At 45.1% G+C, this 24,721-nt stretch overlaps 1 protein-coding gene across 1 annotated transcript in view; it reads right to left on the reverse strand.

Annotated features, from left to right (window-relative positions):
- Window positions 1-24,104, reverse strand: part of LOC117083290 (piezo-type mechanosensitive ion channel component 2) — a gene marked incomplete at its 5' end in the record, with an annotated part of 94,034 nt that extends 69,930 nt beyond the window's left edge. The window contains 9 exons of the mRNA XM_033210779.1: window positions 1,982-2,225; window positions 7,428-7,593; window positions 9,049-9,150; window positions 9,272-9,476; window positions 10,492-10,692; window positions 12,083-12,208; window positions 12,504-12,680; window positions 21,636-21,796; window positions 24,023-24,104. Coding sequence (XP_033066670.1) covers window positions 1,982-2,225; window positions 7,428-7,593; window positions 9,049-9,150; window positions 9,272-9,476; window positions 10,492-10,692; window positions 12,083-12,208; window positions 12,504-12,680; window positions 21,636-21,796; window positions 24,023-24,104 — 1,464 coding nt within the window. The remainder of the gene's footprint in view (window positions 1-1,981; window positions 2,226-7,427; window positions 7,594-9,048; window positions 9,151-9,271; window positions 9,477-10,491; window positions 10,693-12,082; window positions 12,209-12,503; window positions 12,681-21,635; window positions 21,797-24,022) is intronic.
- Between the last annotated feature and the right edge of the window lie 617 nt (window positions 24,105-24,721).

The raw sequence follows: 24,721 nt of genomic DNA on the forward strand, positions 1-24,721 counted from the left end.
AGTATGTGCTTTATGTCTTGTTTGACCAATTCTCTCGGTAAAGAAATTTTTTTTGTAAATTGGCAGGTGGTTATCTCGTAACAATGAATTTTTTGTTACAGTTAAGTTTAAATCCTGAGCTAGAAAATGTTTAAACAAGTATGAATCATTGCAAGGCAATACATAAAGGTGACAGCTACATCGGTGTGTTTCCTGGGAACATGTGAGGGAGGAGAATATCATTAGGATCTGCTCCCACAGTAGCGGTTACTCAGTATGGATTCCCCAGCCCTGGGAATATTCCAGGCCTACACCGTCATATCCTGCTTTTGTTCCTGTTTTCCAGGCTAAGAATGCCTCCCCGCCTTGTCTCCCTGCAGACCCTTCAATCTATTTATGAGGCTCTGATGAGTTCAAATGGCATCACCTCCAGGAAGCTTCTTCCCAGCTTATCTAAGCAAGATATTAGGCATCCTTTTTTCTCGCTTTGTTTCTCAAAAATGTTGTAATAATTATTTAACAGATTGCATCATAATTATTTATAAGTAGGTCTACCTTCCTTTGTAGAATGTGAATTCTTTGAGGGCAAAACCTGAGAACTGTTTATCTCTATTTCTTCAATACATCAAATAGTGCTCAGCAAAAAACACGTCTGCAATATAGGTTTACAGAATGAATGAATGAACGAACTTTGAATCCACACATTTCCCAAGCATGGCTGTGAAATCAGCCTCTGGCAACAGATTCCTCGCCATCAGACTGGCTTCAGAATGAACCAGCGCTCTGTTGTCCTGTGTCATGCTCTCTTCAGCAACTCTCAATGCTACTCCAAATGTAAATTGATGTCAGGGGGGTAAAAGTGACCCATAAAAGTCACTTTCACCATCACCTAAAAGATTAACCTTTCAATGGACTTCAGACAAAATAAATTATCCAAATACCTATTCATGGCTACATAAACGTGGCTTTCCAAGACTTCTAGACACAGTGATACACGTGCCCCCGCCAAAAATCAAGGAGATATCACAACTGAATTGCCTGGTGAGCTCATCCCTAAGCAGCTAGGAAGGAAGAAGCAGAAGATACTTCCTCACTGCTCTCTCAGTGCAACAGCAGTTACAGCCTGGGAGACACAGGCACAGGGATAAACTTTAAGTGAGCGCCAGTCAGAGAGCTATTAACTCCTTCAGCTCAGGAGAGGTTGGTGCTTAATTTCCTGCAGCACTAAATCACTGAAATGGTGTCATTGTGTCCTGATGGGTTGAAGCGACTCTGGAATTACCAGTGGGCAGTGTGAGTGACATGTCATGTTAGGGGAAGAGTTGTGTTCTGAAACACAGCTGCTTCAGAGCAGAGCAGCCAAGCTTCGTCGGGCCCTGGTGTGTGTGTGGTGGGGGGGTTCCCTCAGCCTTACATGGTTCTAGCTGTGTCCTTATACTCAGAGACAGCCAGACAGAAAGCTGCATTTTCTCTTCTATCTACCCACATCTTATGAGTACATAAAACATTCTTCCTGCAATAGCCCATTTCACCTCATTCCCTACCCCACCCAGTATCACAGAGACCCACGCCCATTTTATCTCACACTTCTACAGCTCTTTCTAGATAAGAGGGTTGCTTTTTGCCACCATAATACAGCTTTTGAAAAGATTCAGTGGCTCGAATTCAGCTCTAAACAGGGCCACTTCATAACTCATACTGGGAGTGATGACAAATTGTTCCTCAGAAGAGACAGAATTTTAATTAGTAAAAGACATTTTAGAATTTATTCCTGTGAACACATATCCTTTAGCCATGTGACCTTGAAATGGTGAAAATGAGCCAAAAGGATTCTGTTTCATGTGGCAACAGAGAGGAATAAATGGCTTTTGAATTCTGAATTTGCAGTATCTTATTTGGGGCTTTTAAGAGAGCAACACGACAAGCACTGGGCTTTTAATAATCACCGAGTGGACTGTTTACTCTTACATGGAAACTGTGTTATGCAGCGGGAACCACTTACTGACAGGACATTTTTCATCGTGATCACAAAAACGTTGTACGCGATCAGCCAGTCCCAGTAGCGCAGGATGCTCTTGATGGGTTTCAACAGCAAATCGCCCCCAAAGAGCAGGAAGTAGAAACAGGCCACCAGGTACCCCATGCAAAAGATGCTGATCCTGGTGGTCCCCGTGATGAAGATGATGGTGAGCACGAACCAGAAGAGGTAGCTGAAGACGATCACTTTGGACATGTCTAAGTAAGATCTGGAAAACAAAGCCAACGACAAAAGGATAACAACAACAAAACAAACAAAAGCAAAATCAGGAAAGTCTTTAACAAGGGAAGAAATTCCTGCTCTCTACTGCACCCTGCAAATCAGACTGCGAGTTTTCATTTCATCCTGCTATCTAGGAAACCCTCAAATACTTAGTAATAGACCAATAGATGAGTTGTGGAAACCGTGTGTATGCTTCTCGTCACCTTATTCAGGCCAAATTTCTCACAGACAACAACATTTTCTGCCTACCACTTGAGTATTCAAAATTCTCCTTTCTGTTTCTATGGGAGGCATGAATAATTGTATGGCAAAAGAAATTCCAAGATACAGACGCCTTCTGGCTAGTGAAAGAAATGTTAAGAATGGATGAACTAGAAGTTAAACAAATTTATATTGAACACAAAGGTTTTATTACAGGTGGAAATCTTTCCCTACAGATGGGAGGAGGCGATTCTGAGCAACTATCCACAGCCATGGTGAGGCTTTTTTGTTCTTTCCAATACTCTGTTTTTGGAGGTCCTCGGGCTGAGTCAGGATTCCCTTTGCAGGCCACCCATCCCTGCTACTTTCCTCATGGAAGGTGGAGCCAGCGTTCAGGTGTCAGTCTTGCAACAAGCAGCAGCTCTAGCCTGCGGGTCAATGTCATCTGACAGGAGTCACACCTACAGGCCTAGCCCTAACTGCATTTCTTGATTAGAACTTTTTGGTTTTGGGGGTTTTGCCTTGGTAGTTTCTTTTGGCACATTTGGGAAGAAGCATAGGAGAAACAATTCTGGATTAATTCTTTGATTAATGAATGGGTTCTTGTTTTGTAGGATGTTAGTAAGTAAACTGCTTGATAAAATATGCACCACACTCGAGCCATTCAGCATCATTAGGGGATGATTCTGAGTTGTGCCTTGGCACATTTTTCAGACAAGTAAACTTTTATCCTTTACCCTTTTTAAAGTAAAACGCTTAAATATGTTCATAATTCTTTTTTTTTAAAAATATATAAACCCTTCCTTGACTTCATAATGGAGAGTGAAATGTCAGTATCTCCCTGTATCCCTGGATCATCACAAATAAAGGTAGTGATTTGTATGAGCCTAGGGGCCTTCTGAAGTGTGTGTGGTTTGAATTCAGTGGAATTGGGCTGCTGCCATTTTGAGTGTGTGTGCAGGCCCGTGTGTGACTGTGAGTGTAGCTTATTCTTTCCATAACGTTCCTTCCTTGCCTGCAGCCGTCAATTCCTGCTTCACCAGCCCTGGCCTTCACATCTTGGCGCTGAACCCACTTTGGGTCCTGAATTCATAAAACTAAGCTTGTGAGGAGAACATGGAAAACATCACTCAACATGCTTCAAAGAAGAGCCTTAAGGATTTCTGAATAGAGAGACTGAGCCCTGGTGACAGGTACTGTGGCTAAGGGGCCACCTAACTCTCAGGGCTCTGGCCGCTTTCCAGAGATCCCAGGGTGCTGTGGAGCTGACCCCTGTTGGAGAGGAGAGGGGAGCACGGCTGTGCTTCTGACCAGCAAGCATGTGCGCTGGCTTCCTACTCACTGCTGTGGCATTTGACGGGTCACTTCCTGAGGGGGGTCACTTTGCTGGCAGTCCTCATTGAAAAACAGAACAACAGTTTGAAATAACTAAAGCAAAAATCAGCTTTAAAAATCAATGGCACACAAAAGCTTTCCACTGGAGTTACGATTTAGGTTTTCCATGACTACATTGAAAATACTCATGTTCCCTTTGCAATAGTAAATATTGGGCTGGACTGATTGTTTTCTTAGCATCACAGAGAAGAGGTAAAAATGGAAGTCTTACCTTAGATCAGTGCCTAGTTTAGTACTTAATTCACAAATAGAATGGTCAAGTCTATGTAGCATATTGTTTTAAAGCAAATTCACTTCCTAATTTACTCAGTTTATATTGAGCCTCTTGTGCTATCAAAAGGCACACAAGTGCTTAAACATTGATTTGGGAGCTGGATTGCTTGAGTTCCAATCCCAGTTCTGCTGCTGCCTACGTCTCATCTCGTCACTGCAGTTTCCTCCCCTCCACAATGGGGATAACAACATGACCTCCTTGGGCTGAGGTAAAATGGCTCCATGTGTGCAAAGCCTGGACCAGAGCCTGGCGCAAAGGCAGTAGCAGGTGACTGACAGTTATCTGTATTGGTATATGCATTATGGGCCGAGAACTGTAAGTAGGGGGATGGGGACAAATACAAAAGCAAGTTAGACGTGATCTTCACCCTAAGGCTACACCTTAGAAGTGGGGATAAGACGGGTTCTTCAGATACCGACACCAGGCAGAAGATGATCCACGCCATGTAAACAGGAATCTCTGGAAGACTGGAAGCTGGAGAGTGACTCCATGTGTGGGATCGGCCGGCTCGGGTACCATCAGTGACCTACCTCCACATGGATGGCATGTGTGCCGTGACTACATGAGCCTCTCACTGCAACCTCGTGTGGCTCAATAGGGCAGACACTAATCAGTGAGGATCAGAGGTTAGGAAATTAGTCCCATGACATACAACTAATGAGGGGGTATCAAAAGTCACAGCAGCTTCCTCAGACAGCTGACTACAGCGGGCAGCTGAGTGGAGTTTTAGAGGCACTGAAAGACCGAAGATCTGACTGCACAGGCAGAGTGGGCCTGCCCTCCATGAAGGTGACCTTGGGTGACAAAATCTCAACATGGAAACCCAGGGAATGCAGAAAGGGTGAATGCATGGGAAAGGTCAAGCATGGTTTAAACACAAATACTGTGAGGGAAACACGGCCCAGATTAGCTGTCATGAGGCTGGGCAGAATGGTGGAGGACAGAAAAGCTGCTAGGGAGACCCTGCATGGCCACAGGGGAGACACTGCTCAAGAAGAGCACAGGCACGAGATGGAATCTAGGGAGCCATTCCTCCTTAGTGCCCAGTGAATACAGCAAGTGAGGACGAGGAACAAGGGATGAGGAGGAGAGATGTGAGATGAGGAAGACGAATGGAGGATGAGTATGAGGGATGGGGGATAAGGATGAGGGATGGAGGATGAGGAGGAGGGATGGGGGATGAAGAGGAGGGATGGGGGATAAGGATGAGGGATGGAGGATGAGGAGGAGGGATGGGGGATAAGGATGAGGGATGGAGGATGCAGAGAAGGGATGGGAGATAAGGATAAGGGATGGAGGCTGAAGAGGAGAAATAGGGGATGAGGAGGAAAAATAGAGGATGAGGAGGAGGGATGGAAGATGAGAATGAGAAATGGAAGAGAAGGAGGGATGGGGATAAGGATAAGTGATGGGGATTGAGGATGAGCGATGGAGGATGAGGAGGATAAATAGAGAATGAGGATAACTATGGGGATGAGGATGAGGGATTAAGGATAAGTAGGAGGACTGGAAGATGAGAAGAAAAGATGGGGATAAGGGAAAGGGGATGAGGATGAGCTATGAGGATGAGACTGAGGAATGAAGAATGAGGAAGATGAATGGAGGATGAGAATGAAGGATGAAGAAGGAGGAGGGATAGGGAAAGGATGAGGGATGGGGGACAAGAATGAGCTATGGAAATGAGGATGAGGGATGGAAGATGAGTAGGAGGAGTGGAAGATGAGAAGGAGGGATGAGGATGAGGCAGAGGCAAGAGGGATGAGGAGGAGGGATGGGAGATAAGGATAAACTATGAGGATGAGGATGAGGGATAAAGGATGAGAATGAGGGGTGGAGATGAAGAGGACGGATGCAGGATGAGAAGGAGAAATGGAGGATGAGGAGGAAGGATGGGGATGAGTAGGAGAAATGGGGGATAAGAATGAGCTATGGGGATGTAGATAAAGGATGAAAGTGAGGAGGGATGGAGGAGGAGAAAGATGGAGGGATGGAGGGTGAGGAGGGGGGATGACGGAGAAGGATGGATGCAGGATGAGGAAGAGGAGTGGGGATGAAGAGCTATGAGGATGAGAAGGAGGGATGCAGGATGAGAAGGAGAAATGGAGGATAAGGAGGAGGGATGGGGATAAAGATGAGCCATGGGGATGTGGATGAAGGATGAAAGATTGGGAGGAGGGATGAAAGATTAGGAGGAGGGATGGAGGATGAGGAGGAGGAATGGGGATAAGGATGAGGGATGAAGGATGAGAATGAGGGATGGAGATGAGGAGGAGGGATGCAGGATAAAAAGGAGGAATGTGGATACAAATGAGGGATGGAGGAGGAGAAGAAGGAATGGAAGATGAGGAAGAGGAATGGGAATGAAGATGAGCTATAGGGATGAGAAGGAGGAATGCAGGATGAGAAGAAGAAATGGAGGTGAGGAGGAATGGGGATAAAATGAGCTATGGGGATGTGGTTGAAGGATGAAAGATTAGGAGGAGGAATGGAGGATGAGGAGGAGAAATGGGGAAAAGGAAGAGGGTTGGGGATAAAGCTGACGGATGGAGAACATGGATGAGCTATGTGGATAAGAATGAGGGATAGAGGATGAGGAGGAAGGATGGAGATGAGAGGGAGGAAAGGGGGATGAGGATGTCCTATGGGGATGAGTATGAGGCATGGAGGATAGAGGGCAGCAGGATTAGGAGTAAGAATGGGGATGAGGGATTAAGGATGAGTGGGAGGGATGGAGGATGAGAAGGAGGAATAGATGAGGAGGGATGGGGATAAGAATGAGAGATGGAGGATGAGAATAAGTGATGAAGATGAGGAAGAAGGCTGGAGGGTGAGGAGGAGGGGTGGAGATAAGAATGAGCTATGGAGATGAAGATGAAAAATGGAGATGAGTAGGAGAGACAGAAGACGAGGAGGAGGGATGAGGATGAGGGATGAAAGATAAGGAAGAAAGATGGGGGATGAGGAAGAGGGAGGGAAGATGAGGATGAGCTATGGGGATGCAGAGGAGGAATAAGAGATGAGTGAGAGGACCCTCCACTGGAGAGCTGGTATTATTGGGACAAGTCAGCTTTGGTCTGAACAAGAGGAGGAGAACTGAGGCCATAAAGAGGTGGTTTACACGGACAAAAGCAGGTGCAGTGCTGTAATTCAGAGGCTCAGCCTCCAGGCTGCTGACCCACACTGTCCAGCATTTATTAGCTTCAGTGCATACAATTCAGCACATCTATTTCCAAAGTATAGCAGATAAAGTATAGAGGACCAATGTAATGGAAATACACACATGAAAGTGGCTTTTAGCAAATGTGAAGCTCTTGTTACCTGCAGTGAATAAAATCTGGCACAGGGTTGTGTTGGCTAAAGGAGGCCGCATCAAGGTTCATGCAGATCTCGACATTGTCACCTGCCATGATTCGCACTGCAGCCTTGTTCTCATCCTCAAAAATCTGCCGTTGTAAGGAGGCACACAGAAGCAGCATGAAGTCATCTGGCAAGGCAGAGGTGAGATCATTAAGCCACCTCATCCTCTTCTGATTTACATAATGCAACACACAGTCATCACACAGCAACAGCCACTCCCCAGCTCCTAAGTGAGTTGTGTTTCCAAAGTTCACAGTAAAATTCATCCTGGAGTCCAATGTCAGGGCCAAGTCACACCTTCTCCACCTAGCAGGGCATAGAGTGACCACAGACACTCCAGGAGCTCACATGAGGCGTCTCTGGATTTTGTTTGCACATTAGAGTGTAGTGTTTATTTGCATTTACCTCCCACCAGTTTTAAGGAGGTCACTTGAGCAATTTCCCCATCTTTATCTTTTAATGTGTGGCAGATGCAGATATTCATTTTTCTTTTTCTTTTTCTTTTTTTTTTTGAGACGGAGTGTCGCCCAGGCTGGAGTGCAGTGGCTCGATCTCAGCTTACTGCAAGCTCTGCCTCCCGGGTTCACACCATTCTCCTGCCTCAGCCTCCCATGTAGCTGGGATTATAGGTGCCCGCCACCACGCCTGGCTAATGTTTTGTATTTTTAGTAGAGACGGGGTTTCACTGTGTTAGCCAGGATGGTCTTGATCTCCTGACTTTGTGATCCACCCGCCTCGGCCTCCCAAAGTGCTGGGATTACAGGCGTGAGCCACTGCACCCAGCTTCATTTTTCTTTATCCTTTCCATCCCCCTTTCCATTTGCAACCAAAGATTCTCCCCAGAGCATAAGCCACACTACAGGCGTGGTGAGAGCAGGTGGAGATAGTGGACCAGTGCCAGACAGCACAGAGCAGCCTGAGACAGCTGTCCTCCCAGCAACTGCCACAAAGGGCCTCAGGCCAAGCCTGCCTGGCAGCCTGCACACAAGCTGCTTCCTTGCTTTTTAAATTAAACTTCAACTTGTTTAGGCAGGGCAGTCATTTGCATTTTCTGTAGCACCCAGTACTCTGGTCTTGGGGGGAGCTGCTCTGACCTCTGGATCACCAGCTGCCCTGGGAAGGCCTTGGGGCTGCAGCCCAATTCCAGAGCAACTGAAATCTGGGAAGCATCTCCCAGCATTTGCTGCCCCATGTTCAGGGTTGATTTCTCTGCACTGGGAGCAGAAGCCACAAAGTCAGTAAACACAAAACACGAAGTCTTCCTCTCTGGGCTGTGTTTTGAAAGGTGGCTGCGTAGATATGTGTGTGTGTGTGTGTGTGTGTGTGTGTGTGTGTGTGTGTTTTGGGGGAAGTGAAATTATGCAAGTGAATATGGTATTTCAAACATTGATTTATTAATTTTGCAAGTGTAATAGGGTGAGTAGAAGCCATTAATGACTTGTGATCTTAATGCATAAGATAAGCCTTTACATGATTATGAAGTCTAGTGGAAGACAAAAGGCACTAATGCATAGCACATGAAGAATGATTAGCAGTGAACCCGGATACCAGCATTCCGTGGCCCTGCGGTGGAAACACTTACAGACGAGAAACACAGGGTTGGGCCGCACAATGAAATCGGGGAAGTACAGCCACTTTATGATGTTGTCATTGAAGCTGGCACCCTTGAATCTCCACGGGTAATCTGCAGGGAGGGAAGTGGCGAACAGCACAATCAATACTCTTCTTCACCACTCTTCTCCCAGCCGTCCACTCGGTAATGGCTTCTTCTAAAAGTAGACGGCTCCAGGGAGGGGCAGGCTCACCTCGGCAAGGAGCAGGTGGGATGCCGATGCAGATGAAATACTGGAAGGTGATGATGCACGCCAGGAAGCAGCAGTACTTGGGCCAGATCTCCGCGATGGCTTTCCTTCTGCGTCTATATAAGACAGCGATCAGCCAGCAGGCGTGGATCATGGCATAGAAATCCATTCGCTGGCCAATCACGTTAACTGACATTAGGAAACAGGTCTGTGTAAAGATGAAAAGAGGCAAAAAAAAAAAAAAAATCAGACTTATGGGAAAGGGGACTGGTGATAGGCATCAAGTCTGTAGATGGCAGAGACCCACATCCCTCAGGGCCAGTCTGTCTGCACAGATTCACCAGTGCTTGCTTTTTTGAGTGTCTCTGCGTGAAGACAGAAATACTGTACAGATTACTCCCAAGGGACAAACTGACTAAGTAGCTGTTATAATAACCACTTCAGACAATAAAGAGAACAGCAATTTTCATCTCCTCATGAAACATCACCACTCCTACTTCATTCTGTGAAGGCACAGGCACTATCACAACCATTTTAGGTTAAAACAGTTCATTTTGGCTGCAGCTTATGGTTTCAGAATGCACAAAGAGAAGATTAATATCTATTTATTATTAATTAATTAATTAATTATTTTGAGATGGAATCTTGCTCTGTCACCCAGGCTAGAGTGCACTGGTGCAATCTTGGCTTACTGCAACCTCTGCCTCCCAGGTTCAGACAATTCTCCTGCCTCAGCCTCCCAAATAGCTGGGATTACAGGCGTGCACCACCATGCACGGATAATTTTTGTATTTTTAGTAGAGATGGGGGTTCCACCATGTTGGCCAGGCTGGTCTTGAATTCCTGACCTCAGAAGCTCCACCCACCTTGGCCTCCCAAAGTGCTGGGATTACAGGTGTGAGCCACCGCGCCCAGCCAGAAGATTAATACTTTATTCTTAATAAGAAACCTGTTAACACGGCAACTGATGGCCATGCATTTAGATTGCTCTGGAGATCCAGAGAGGCCAAGGCATTGCTGTGGAGGCGGGTGTTCAGCACCCAATCTTGGAAAACTTTCAGTCAAGCCGGTTAACCATCAGTACAAATACTTTCTGTTCTTCTCAAGGAGACAGCTATCATGCCTGGAGATGTATCGCAAGGTTCCAGTGGCCAACTGGCCAGAAGCAGTTCTTTGAATTTTCATGGAAAAGAGAAATAAAACATGTCAGCAAGGAAACTCACCTCCAGACAGAATTTGTAGAAGAAGTAATTTATGAAATATTTGGCACAATTAATGAGTCCATCATCTAGATGCAGTCTTGTAATGTCATGAAAGATAGTTCTAGACACAGGGGCTGCCAGGTTGTTTCGGCCTCGATAGTATTCCTGATGGCGGTAAATGGTGACTTCAAAGGCCAGGAGAGCCAGCATCAGGAGGTTATTCTACAACGCAGGGAAACACAGCTGTGTCAGCCAGATGCTGTATGATTCGCTAATTTCAAGCAATTCCCACATTCTTTACAACTCCAAGGACAATGTTTTATAAAAGCTCACCTCTCTTAAACAGTTTTGAGCTCAATATTCATTTGCTCTGTCTTATTTATTGTGGCATTATCTCTATGAGAAAATCAGGCTAACTTCCAAAGTAATAGGATCTAGAATCTCCAGACATAAGATGCTGCTGCTCATTCCTGTTTCTCAAAACTACACAACTCACACCAAGGAAGCAATTTCCAGTTATCCAAGGAGGGTAGTTCAGCCTTGTTTGCGACCAGAAGTGCAAAAACAGTACAGAGACATCCTGGAAAACGCACCGAGCTGGAAGAACGGGAAGCAGCTTAGGGGGAAACTTTCGAACACCCCTGAAATCTTGCTACAGAGAGCAATAGATTGAGAAGCATGCTGACAACAGTAATAATAATAATAATAGTGATGATATAATGATTATTCAAGATAATGAAAACAGTTAACATTTATGGAACCATGGGTTCCAGACACGATTCAATCACCCTTTTCAAATACCAATTTGCTTTATCCTCACAACAGCTATTTACAGTGGCTACTAGTACAAAAGATGTCTACCATGTGACGAAAAATCTAGAAGCTACACAAAGAAAATGGGATGCTTAATACATTTAAAAATCCCAGGTGCTGAGTGTAGAGGCTGTACCATTAAATGCATTGCCAGTGTAACATGATTAGGACTGCTCAGATAATCCACAAAAATAAAATGTGAAAAATCTGAAGCATGTTGTTTTCATTATGTTTGTATGGCTGCTTGTACTCAAGTTCCCTTTTATAAATATATGCTTTATTACTTCTAGATGTAATAGATTCTCTTTATTAAAAAACTATAGAGAAACAGAATTTACACAGCAAAAATGTCTTGTAAGGCTATATCCGCTTCTCAGAAATAATCACTATTGAACATTTGGTATACTTTACTCAATATTTTTCTTTGTGTCTAGAAGAGATCATACTATGCACAGTGTTTTGAAATTTGCTTTTTAAAAAACTTAATATATTTTAAACATGCTTCAATTCTAACGCACCCATCGACCTTAATCTTGTAATGGTCTTAAAACGATTGTATAATGTTCCAATGAATGTATTTGTCACATTTTATTCAAGCAATCTCAGACCATTTGGTCATTTTCTCTTTAACGTGCCACAATACTGATTTTAACACTTAGAGTTTGTTGCAAAGGTGATGCCAAATCCCACATGAGAATATGTGGTTACTATCAAATGTGATGTTGAGCGTCTCAGGGAAGAATCCTGAACTATTATATAACGGTGTGGAGGCCCAAACTAAGCACGACAAAGCCATTACCCTTAGGTAGACTAGCAGAGGCGAAGACTTCCGCAGGCCGACCCACTCTGTAGGATCTATAGGAGCACTGTAGAGCAGAGACTTGTTCAACTCATTAAGGGGGATGTTTGTTTGATTTTCATTTGGCTAAAAAGAAAAGAAAATGGAGTAAAAAAATAGCTTCACAGATTAGGAGAGCTCGGGTTATTTATTCTTCAGCTTTGAGCAAATGGACAGTGGTGGGATGGGAGGGGCAGGCCCATCTCGGGGAAGACCTCAGTATGAGAGGAGGCTTAACACAGGGCCAGAGCACAACCAGGGAGAGGTGACTTACAAGCCAGGCCAGGTCAGGCCAAATGTGCTTGGGGATGGTGGTTCCCCAAGCATCTGCCTTGCTTTGCTAAAGGGCAGTCAGGAATATTCCCCTATCACCGAGGCTCACCAAGGAACAGTTAACAGAGAAGTTCTCAGGCTTAATGGTTTGGAGCTGGTACAACATTTTGCAGACGATGATCACACACGTCCAGACCGTGCAGACACTTGAAGCCAGATGGCGCAGCTTGGCGTACGGCAGAGCAAAAGCCCAAGAAATCAAAAATACATAGTTGAACAGAGACACCTGAAAACATACAACCAGAAATGGGGACAAAAATACGTAACATGGCATAACAAACAGGACATCCACAAAACAGGATGACTTGATTTACTCAGTTCAGCAAAAGTGGACTGGATTCCTAGCACGTGCATGGAATTGCCCTTGGTGCTGGGGTACTAAAGTAGGTGAGTTATGGTCTCACCCCTCGGGGACATTACATCTTGTATATCATGTAGCACTGGCTAAGCTATCGATGTGGGCAGGCTCCTGTGAGAGCATCCAGAAGGGTCCTTGGTCCAATGTGGAGGTCAGGAAGCATTTTCAAGAAGAGACAGTGCCTGAACTGAGCCAGGCCAAGAAAGACGAGAGGTGGATTCTTTAGGTAAAGGAGGCATGGGCGAAGGCAGGAAAGCATAAGCTAGTATGGTGGGGACAGGCGACAACAAACAACTGGAAAGTTCAGAGTTGAAAGTGTGAAGTGCAGCAGGAGGTGAGGCTGGAGGTGCAGCTACAGCCAAGTTTTGACGGATCCTTCTTACACCACGCTGTGGTGCAGGAGCCCAGTCTTCAGAAAACGGAGAGCTGTGCAAGGGCACTACACTGGGAGTTTGGAGGTAAGATTTCCTTCCCACTGAGATCAATGTAACTGACGAATGGAGGGTGCACTGTGGGGACTGGATGTGAGGTTAGGTGACCCACTCACATGCTGCTGCAATAGCCCAGGGAAGATGGGGAGGAGGCGCGGGTTCAAGATGGGAGGCAACATTAGCTGGACTCGATGACTGACTGGCTTGGTGGGCCGGTGGGTAGGAGAGAAAGTTCAAGGAGTGACTCCCAGGTTTCCACTTGAGAGCCTGAGCGGATAACAGTGCCATGACTGACACAGCAGTGCTGACAGGGAAGCTGGTCAGAGCAGCAAGTTTGTGAGCTCAGCTTGAACTGTTGACTTTGGACTGCATGCGAGTTCATTGATCAGGCCAGATGTTCTCACATTTCTAGCAATTCTGTAGTGTAGTTAATAGTTCATCGGACAGTATAGAAGGACCACTATCTTCTTCAGGCATGGGAAATGCTCATTTATTCTGAATATTGTGAAAGTAATATTCTAGAAATGTTTAATATTATCAGGTAGAAATAATAGCATGCTCTCATTTGATATAACTAAACATGTACCAAGCATTGTGGGCTAAGCCTTGGGGGCTACAAGAGACATAGTTACCTACTTGGCTTATAAAACTATAAAAGAAGAGGCCGGGCGCAGTGGCTCATGCCTGTAATCCCAGCACTTCGGGAGGCCGAGGTGGGTGGATCATGAGGTCAGGACTTCAAGACCAGCCTGGCCAACATGGTGAAACCCCATCTCTACTAAAAATACAAAAAATTAGCTGGACTCGGTGGCAGGCGCCTGTAATCCCAGCTACTTGGGAGGCTGAGGCAGGAGAATCACTTGAACTCGGAGGGCAGAGGTTGCAGTGAGCCGAGATGATGCCACTGCACTCCCCACCCTGGGTGACAGAGTGAGACTATGTCTCAAAAAAAAAAAAAAAAAGTTTAAAAAACGATGAAAGAAGAAAATGTGGAGACTGTATGACAGTATTTAATTCTGCTATTTGTTACCTGTTATTCTTCTACTCAACTATTTGTCACTGTCCAATGCAAGGAACCTCTCTGAGAACTAAGTGCTGAAATATTAGGGTAGGAAGAGATGCCTGATAGAGTTAACTGAAGATGAAAGAAATACTGTACATGGAAAGGCCCTGCAAACCATAACTCACTCAGAAACATAATCAAAGTTACCTTGTAACAAAACAGATACATTAGCGAACTGACTTCCTCCTTAGCCATCAGCAAGTGTCTCGTCAATTTGGATATTAAAAAGCAAACCCTATTAAAGATGCTGTGAAATTAACTCTGTTATGTCTGTTGCTATGTATCTAAGGCCTTTAGTATAAAGACAGCACTATTTATTCAGAACTTTCAATTTTCTGAGTGATGGGAAAAGGGAAGTAAAGATAGTAATTCTCATTAAATCTTAACCAGGTTCAAGGTGACACATCCTTTGAGGATTCCCTGCCCGCAGGAGGCATGTGGGAGGGACAGATGGAGGCACAAAGGCACTTGGTGGCAGCGTCAGGGGACTGAGACCTGAAGAATAAACAGCAGTTAGACAGGCAAAAGAAAAAGCAGGTGCAAGGCCTTCCAGACTTGGGAGAGCATGGGCTGCCCATCCTTGGAGAAGCAAGTGATTCACTGCGAGAGAAGCGTCATCTGAAACCTGTCAGAGGACTTTAAAACCCACCCGGCATTCTAGACTGTCCAGGGATGGCAAAGGTGAAGTGGTCTGGGCTGGATCATGGGGGTCTTCTACTATGTTACCGTGAGGATGAGAGGCAGCTGCTGCAAGGTTTCAGGTAGAGGGTTCTCATGATCACATCTACCCTGTGGGAGACGATTCTGGCTGCATTGTGGAATACGTGTTGGAAAGAGAAAAGGCTGAGAAAAGCTGGGAATCTGTAAGCGCAATCTAAAGGGGAGTGGAGGCAGAGGGAGTGAGTAGGACCCCTGAAGGTGCTTTGGGGCCACTCAAGAAGTGGGGTCAGGCCCAGCTGTCCCGTAGACACAGGGGCCTGGAGTTCAAAGAGAACAGTGAGTTGACACAGATTTTAGGACTCGCAGCAGGTGGAGGGCAACGGAACCAGAGTCCTGTGCTTGTGAGCTAGTGAGCTCACCCATAACTGTCCAGAACAGAAACAGGCTGTGGACAGAACCCGAGGAACACGCTGAGGAAGCTGCTGGAAAGGGCAGGAGGAGCCCAGGAATGAGACAGGAAGGGTCTGACAAAGCTGTGGGGAGGGGCCGGGAAGGTGAGCTAATGTCCAAAACGAGGAGGGAGAGCTTCAGTGACAAGGAAAGGATCCCGAGTCCTCAGCATCCTAGAGAAGTCAAATTAGAGGAGGACTAAAGAGCCTCTGTGAGGCGAACATTTTTATTTTATCATTTTACGAATAGAAAAACTGGAGCTCAGTGAAGTATCATACTTCATTCCATACAAATAGCAAGCCCAGTGCAAACCTCAGTGCGCCATGCCCTCTCACAGTCCTGTCATCTAAAGAGATCATGCTCTCATCATTTCCCTGATGGTAAGAATCTCATGGAAGGGAAGAAGAGAGGAGGAGGAATAAGAGGAGGAGGAAGAGGAGGAGGAGGAGGAGGAAGAAGGTTAAGGAAGAAGAAGAGGAGGGAGAAAAGGGGAGAGAGAAGGGGAAGCAGAAAAGAGGAGGGGGAAGGGGAAGGAGAATTAGGAGAAGGAGAAGGAGGAGGAGGACAATGACTATGACAAATACCTGGGCTACAACCAACACCTGATGAATTAGAATTTTGGGGAAATAGACACTGGTCCACATACATAACAAGTATCCAGGTGATTCTTACTATCAAGGATTTTGAGAAACAGTTTTATGCCATAATGCTTTCCCAGCAAAGCACTGTACACGGGTTGTCATCCTATCTGAATATAACCTTGTGGGGCATGAGGGCCCTGCCTCGAGGGAAGGGGCCTCTGAGAACCCAAGCCTCCGGGGCCCTGCACTTACCCATCCCTGGCTTCCCTCCCCCAAAGGACTCGGGCTGCAACTATCACCTCCTGGCTGCAACCACCTGCAAGAGATACTCCTCCCTGTGCAGCCAGTGCTCACTGTGGACACCTCTAGCACAGCAGTTATTATCACTTTTAGTTTTATTTGGCAGCCATTCCCATCAGGCTGTGAGCTCAGACAAGTGTGTCTTTCAAGCTACTGCACCAGCACCTAGCACCATGTACACATTCACTTTATTGTGAGTTCTTTTCTTTTTGTTTGAGACGGAGTCTCGCTCTGTTGCCCAGGCTGGAGTGCAGTGGCGTGATCTCCACTCACTGCAAGCTCACGCCATTCTCCTGCCTCAGCCTCCCCAGTAGCTGGGACTACAGGCGCCCGCCACCACGCCTGGCTAATTTTTTGTATTTTTAGTAGAGATGGGGTTTCACTGTGTTAGCCAGGATGGTCTCCATCTCCTGACCTCATGATCAGCCCCTCTCGGCCTCCCAAAGTGCTGGGATTACAGGCGTGAGCCACCTCGCCCGGCCTACTGTGAATTCACAATGAACTTAGTGAGAGCGAAAATATAACAATAATGACGAAACCTCAACTGACAAGAAGGAGAAACCTCAGGTTTGCAAAGTCCTTTTATTCTCTTCTTTCCTTCCTTCCTTCCTTCATTCCTGGAGCTTCTCCAACTGGCCAGGCCCCCGGGGAAGAGCTGAGGTGCTAACAGAAAGTGTGGCCTTTTCCTCAAGATTCACCTGACCTCACAGAGCTGTCTAACAGCCTTTGGAATTAGAAAGTAGCTGTGCATTTCAAAAGGAGAAGAAAATGTTGTATGTATTATATATATATACATTTAAATCTAGATTATTCCAAAGCAGTGTCACTCCTGAATAAGATGTTGATGTAAAATAAATGTTTCACTAACCATTTCTTTTCCAGCAGCTTCTTCTTTTCCAGATTCTTCATGATGATAACTTTGAAAAGGTTTAATATTTGCACCAGAGATGAACCCAAAAGTTGTGAAAACAAGCACCCTTACTGAGGCCTTGGGTAAGGATGTCTTGAACCTAAAGCTGCCACAGCTCCTGAAGAGCTTTCTTTGTGGAGAGGGGCTGTGTCCTGCCTGTCCCCCACCCAGTGCCAAGATGATGGGGCAGGTGGAGATGCAGGGAGGAGAATGTCCTCTGCACACAGCCCCAGTGAGGAGCTAATCACTCAGAGCCCGATGCATACACCTGGAGCTTGGGCACAGAGCTTGGGCACTGGTACCCGTGGGGCCTGAGAGATGAAGAGTTCTGGCTACAGGGTGCGGAGTCTCTCTGTTGGGCTCCCATGTGTGCAAGCAGAGCAAGGCCTGTGTGATGGCAGCTCCTGGGCCTGATGGGAAGGCACAGAGTGCCCAGAGCTGCTCCGAGGCTGCAGGGAAGGCTGTCTGGAAGGGCAGCAGGACTCCACAGAGAAGTCCAGGAGGAGAAGGAGCTGGGCAACCAGGGGCTGGGTGCCGGTGCCAGCCAAGAGTGCCAGTGGGATGCCCCACCGAGGAGCCTCCAGGAGGGCAAGGGCAGGTTTACCCGCCAGCTGCCAGCCCAGAGCATGAGGCCATCATGGGATGGCACAGGCCAAGTCCCAACATCCCCACCCCAGGGGGCCTTGCCCTAAGCCTGTGAGTCTGAGCTCCAGCCTAGGAAAGAATAAAACAAAAGAAAGACTAAAGAGCCTCTGTAAGGTGGATTTTTTTTTTTTTTTTGAGACGGAGTCGCCCAGGCTGGAGTGCAGTGGCCGGATCTCAGCTCACTGCAAGCTCCGCCTCCCGGGTTTACGCCATTCTCCTGCCTCAGCCTCCCGAGTAGCTGGGACTACAGGTGCCCGCCACCTCGCCCGGCTAGTTTTTTGTATTTTTTTAGTAGAGACGGGGTTTCACCATATTCGCCAGGATGGTCTCGATGTCCTGACCTTGTGATCCACCCGTCTCGGCCTCCCAAAGTGCTGGGATTACAGGCTTGAGCCACCGTGCCCGGCCTTTTTTTTTTTTTAAATAAAAAACTTCCTTACAGAAGTTAGGAAGGAAGGAGGTGTGGGTGAGAAAGAAAGGATCAGGTAGGAAAGGAGGATCTTCTACCTGGGGAGGGACTCAAGTCTCAATGATTCTCTGTGACTCCACAATTTTAACTACTGAAGTGAGATTTTGCTCACTTAGGTCACTGTAGGATTTTGTATTTCTTAGGAATGATCAGAAAGTGCGCTGAGTTCAGGGACATGGAGGAAAGTTTCCCTATAGGATGCATTTTAAAGGGACAATCAAGGTCTGAAGAGAAGTCTTTTGATTGCATGTCACCAAATTGATCGCTCAGTGTGCCAATCACATTAGACAGAGCCAGCGATGCACACACTGTCAAGAACCCAGAGACCAAAGCTTCAGGGCCAGAAACCCCCATGCAAGCGAGGTGACGTCACCTACAACACGAGTGGCCGAAACAATCTTACAGCAATGGGATTTGGCAGATGCTAGCAGCAGAAGGAGCAGGATTTCTACGCTTCATGTGTCTCTCACTGGTTTTAAAGTTAAAGGTGAGAGAGATGAAATTAGGAATGAAAATTCTTTTTTTTTTTTTTTTTGAGACGGAGTCTTGCTCTGTCACCCAGGCTGGAGCGCAGTGGCTGGATCTCAGCTCACTGCAAGCTCCGCCTCCCGGGTTCCTGCCATTCTCCTGCCTCAGCCTCCTGAGTAGCTGGGACTACAGGTGCCACCACCTCGCCCGGCTAGTTTTTTGTATTTTTTAGTAGAGACGGGGTTTCACCGTGTTAGCCAGGATGGTCTCGATCTCCTGACCTCGTGATCTGCCCGTCTCGGCCTCCCAAAGTGCTGGGATTACAAGCTTGAGCCACGGCGCCCGGCCAGGAATGAAAATTCTGAAAGTCTGCACAATGTGTCAGTCACAGAGAAGGGAGTGGCGATACTCTATGGAAGGCTGTTTTCCTAAGAGTGTAACAAGGTAACTAGATATTTTGTTTACTTAATGGTCTGTTAACAAGTTTATGTCTGGGGACTCATTAAGGATAATGAAAAAAGTTGTCTGCCTTTTGTTTAGGATCTATAAGAAATTGCATCCTTTAACCCTTTTCTGATGGATGGATTGTACAGCAGGATGGATTTATGACAGCAGATTCTCTGTGTCTGACTCCCATGAATTTCCCATTCCCCCAGTGCCCACTCCCATCATTACACTGTCTGAACACGCCTTCACACCCCACAGCACAGCTTCTCATGCATCAGAAGGCATCTGTACCTCAGATTGGATTTCTTCAGAAATGGTCTTTGTGCATTTTTTGTCAAATGCCTTCTCTTGTTCTTTTCTATTTCTCTTTAATACCCTAGCCCTCAAATTTTTATCTGAATTGTTCAATTCACCTCTACAGTTAAAATGCTTAAACTTTTGCTCTCAATGAATACAAATATTAGGATAGATTTGGGCTCCATTTCATGTATATGCCCCATGACTTAAGAATGCAGCCACTGCCCTAATATCCAGAATCTACAAAGAACTCAAACTTACAAGAAAACAAACAAACAAACAAACAACCCCATCAAAAAGTGGGCAAAGGATATGAACAGACACTTCTCAAAAGAAGACATTTATACAGCCAACAGACACTTGAAAAAATGCTCATCATCACTGGCCATCAGAGAAACGCAAATCAAAACCACAATGAGATACTATTTCACACCAGTTAGAATGGTGATCATTAAAAAGTCAGGAAACAACAGGTGCTGGAGAGGATGTGGAGAAACAGGAACACTTTTACACTGTTGGTGGGACTGTAAACTAGTTCAACCATTGTGGAAAACAGTGTGGTGATTCCTCAAGGATCTAGAATTAGAAATACCATTTGACTCAGTCATGCCATTACTGGGTATATAACCAAAGGATTATAAATCATGTTGCTATAGAGACACATGCACACGTATGTTTATTGTGGCACTATTCACAATAGCAAAAGCTCAGAACCAACCCAAATGTCCATCAATGACAGACTGGATGAAGAAAATGTGGCACATATACACCATGGAACACTATGCAGCCATAAAAACGGATGAATTCATGTCCTTTGTAGGGACATGGATGAAGCTGGAAACCATCATTCTCAGCAAACTATCTCAAGGACAAAAAACCAAACACCGCATGTTCTCACTCATAGGTGGGATCTGAACAATGAGAACACTTGGACACAGGAAGGGGAACATCACACACCAGGGCCTGTTGTGGGGTGGGGGGAAACAGGGGAGTGATAGCATTAGGAGATATATCTAATGTAAATGACGAGTTAATGGGTGCAGCACACCAACATGGCACATGTATACATATGTAACAAACCTGCACATTGTGCATGTGCACCCTAGAACTTAAAGTATAATAATAATAAAAAAAGTACTTAAAGGAATAAAAGTAACTATTTTGAAAATAATTAAAATCCTAAAAAAAAAAAAAAAAGAATGGAGTCGCTGCCCTTTCCCCCACCAATCTCACAGAGAGGGGCTTCTGTTTTCATTCCCACTTGGCAGTGATCCCCTGCCCATTTCAGACGGTTTGTATGAACTGGGGCAGAAGTTCTAGTTTAGACTATAGAGCTCAAATTAAGGCTCATCTCTTAGCTACCTATTTGTGAAACGTTTTAGGTTTGTAGTGTTGTAGCTGTGATATTTTACTGTTATATATGTAACTTTTTAAAGATTACAGGCAGTACTTCCTTGATTAATTTTTAGAGGGTAAAGACTTCTTGAATTGTAACCAACTGAGAAATAGTCCAGGCATACAGAAGTATGCAAACACTATTTGTTGAATAAAAGGAAAGAAAGCTAATTTCTCTGCAGTGAACATTAAATAATCTGTTGGCTGGATGATGACTCTCTTCTTTACAATCAAGGAAACAGAAGTGCAGTACAGGTGCGTGGCTGAAGACTTTGTGTTCTATCTCAAGAAATCCAATAGTAAACAAGGTGAGCTCTACTAAAGATTTTATTAGATTTTGGAAACTGAGCTTTCTCCTTGGTAACGTAAACTGGAATGCTCCTGTTTTCCTTGGAGAATTGAGGGAGATAGATTCCCATAGGTGGGGCAGAAGGGCAGCCTGCTCTCACACACTTCCCTAAGGACCAAATGAAAATAAGTAGTGTTTGTAATATGACCAAGCCAATGAGAAACTCAGCCATGAGCCTCTTTCCTTTTTCTCAGTGCTCCTGGCCCTTGGATTTCTATAAGTGTAAGTACTTATCCTGGAGTCTTGATACCCTGATGGAATGGGGATTACATTAAAAAAATCATGGACAGCTGGCAAAGGAAAATGATGACCTACTGTGCTTCTATTCAGCCTGATGATAGGAGAAATGTTCACTTGCCTCTTTCACGGAAACCCAGATAATGTAAGAGGAAACGATTTTGATGATGTGCAACTCCAAAATCCACCACACGAACACCTGCAGCTTGTGGAAATACTCCAGGAACTTTAAGAAGAGCACAGTGAGGCGGTCAATCACCAGGTGCCATTTGTTCCTTAAATCTGCAAAACAGGAAGTACAGACAAGAGCGTAACCTTTTTTAAACATTATCATTTAAAGCATATCTTGTAACTTTCAGGTTGGAATGAGAGGCTGCAAAGTAATTATAGTGGATGAATTCTAAGAAAACCAAAATCTGGAATAAGGATGATATAAGAATCCCAAGTCATGATGACACAGATATCATAAATTGAGACTTGGAGGGCCAATGTGGCTTTTGTCAACCTTTTGATTAAATTAGTGTAAAGAAGGATTTTGACATTTCCTTTCCTTCCTTCCTTCCTTCCTTCCTTCCTTCTTCCTTCCTTCCTTCTCTCTCTGTCTCTCTCCCTCCTTTCTTTCTCTGACAGCGGTCTTGCACATTGTAGCTCCTCCTTCCTTTCCCTTTCCTTCCTTCCTTCTTTTCTTTCCTTCCTTCCTTCCTTCCTTCCTTCCTTCCTTCCTTCCTTCCTTCTTTCCTTCCCTTCCCTCCCTCCTTTCCTTCCTTTTTCTGACAGTCTTGCTCTGTAGCCCAGGCTGCAGTGCAGTGGCACAATCTCAGCTCACAGCAACCTCTGCCTTTTGGGTTCAAATGATTCTCCTTGAGTAGCTGGAACTACAGGCACATACCACCATGCCCAGCTAATTTTTGTATTTTCAGTAGAAAAAAGGTCTCTTCATGTTGGCCAGGCTGGTCTTGAACGCTTGGCCTCAAATGATCCGCCAGCTTCAGCCTCCCAAAGTGCTGGGAGTACAGGCGTGAGCCCCCATGCCCAGTCCCTTTGGTGTTATTTACTCTGAAGACCAAACTATAATTTCCTAATATTCTAGGAATATTAAATAATCTTAACTCCTTCTAAAGGATATCTTTCTTGCCACAACAGCACTTTTTATGGCCTAAGTGGCCTGTCTCCTCTGACAAGGCTTAACTGGTGAGTGGTAAAGCTCTGTGGTTTCCATGAAAAAGTGAACCAGTCAGAGCGCTGCATGGGCAGGAAGAGCTTGCTCCTTGTCAGAATCAGAAGTGAACTCTAAGCATCAGAATGGCTCAGCCTGTGGTTTTCTGAAACATGGTCAGATTCATTCAAATAATAATTTTTAATCAAATTACTTATTTGATTATTTCTACCTTATGCTAACACAGGAGTCATGCTTCTATCTAGAAGGACTGTGCTGGCTCACTTTATTGACTGAAAGTCACAACAGGACTGTTCTGTAATAACAGAACAAAAGCTTGTTTTTGTAAACAAAAGTTTGTTTGTAAACAAAAGCTCACAGTCTATCTTGGCAGATTACAAGTCCTAAGTATCTCTTTAAGTAGCTTCTTTAACTGGCTTGGGTAGATGCAACAGTTACTGTACCTGGTTTTGAAAGCTAAGTAAGGTTCTAGTTATTGTGAAATATGCTTACAGTAGTTCTCCTTTATCCATGGCTATGATTTCCAAGATTTCAGTTACCTGCAGTCAACCACAGTCCAAAAATATTAAATGGAAAATTCCAGAAATGATTCAGAAGTCTTAAGTTACACACTGTTCTGAGTAGAAGGATGAAATCTCATGCTGTCCCACTCTGTCCTTCCCCTTGGAATGTGAATCCCTTTGTCCAGCAGGGCCATGCTGTCTACACTCCCTGCCCAGTGGTCAGTCACTTAGTAGCTGTCTCAGTTGCAGTAGCTGTCGTAGTAGCTGTCTCACTGTGTTAGTAGCTGTCTCACTGCAGCATTGCCGTGCTGTGTTCAAGTCACTCTTATTTTACTTTCTAACGGCTCCAAGTGAAAGAGTAGTGATGCTGGCAATTTGAATATGCCAGAGAGAAGCCCCAAAATGCTTCCTTTAAGTGAATGGTAACAATTCTCAATTTTATTAATAAGGAAAGAAAAAAATGCACACTGAGGTTGGTAAGCTCTAAGGTAAGAGCAACTGTTCTATCTGTGTAACTGTAAAGAAGGAAAAAGAAATTCACACATAGTGTACACAGGGTTCAGTGCTATCTGAGGTTTTAGCATCTACTGGGAGTCTTAGAACATGTTCCCCAAGGCTAAGGCAGGACTACTGTATTTAGAGAGTGACTCAGACGGTAGTCAATAAAGGTGTAGGTAATAATGAGCATGATTTAGATGTGTAGCTGCCATGTACATGAGGGACTGAGAGAAAAGGGGCTGTGCAATTTTGGGCAGGACCTATTAGTAAAGCTCAAAATCCATCTTGAAGTAGTGTAATAAAATCCTAGACTTAGGTACTTGGCCTCACAGATCTGGGGTCTCCCCTTCACACTGAGGAATTCACAATGCTCAGATATGGAGAGAACATTTCTGGTCCTCTCCTCTGTGTTCTGAGATGAGAGGGGAAAGAAGACCAAGTTTAAGGGGCACAAACCGTTGGAAGGAGTCTTCCTGCTACTTTTTTTATTTTCTAATTTTGTTCAGGACAGTTGACCAGCTAAGACAAGTGCAGCATCTTAAGGTCATAGCCCCAGAACCTCACCCCAGAGATGATGCTCTCTGGGTTGTCCCAGACTTCCTGGAAACAGCTACGTAGACTTTATATTCTCTGTCAGATAACAATTCCTGATCACTGAGGCTGCTCAATGCTCATCAGCCCTGTTAAAACATTATTTCAACTTTAGGAAGGGAAGCAGAAAGAGCCCAAAGAATAAAGAGTGAAACCCCTAAAACAGCAATATTGACAAAAACATCTCTAGGAGTTTGCTTGAAATGATAATTATCCAACTGCTGACTTCTCCTCCAGTGTCCATGTGCTGAGACATCAAATCAGAGCTAGAAATACATTCTTATCAGTTTTCTGGAAAAGAATGGTTTCCTGAGAATGCATTTATAAAGGCAATGTCTACAGCCTTTGAGATTCTGCACAGCCAGTTGTACCTGCATCTGGTAGAAACAGAGAGGCTCTGACTGAGCACATGGTCAACACCACGCCCCGCCAGTGTCT

The sequence above is a fragment of the Trachypithecus francoisi genome, unplaced genomic scaffold, assembly GCF_009764315.1.
Source record: "Trachypithecus francoisi isolate TF-2019V2 unplaced genomic scaffold, Tfra_2.0 Contig00320, whole genome shotgun sequence".
NCBI lineage: Eukaryota > Metazoa > Chordata > Mammalia > Primates > Cercopithecidae > Trachypithecus > Trachypithecus francoisi.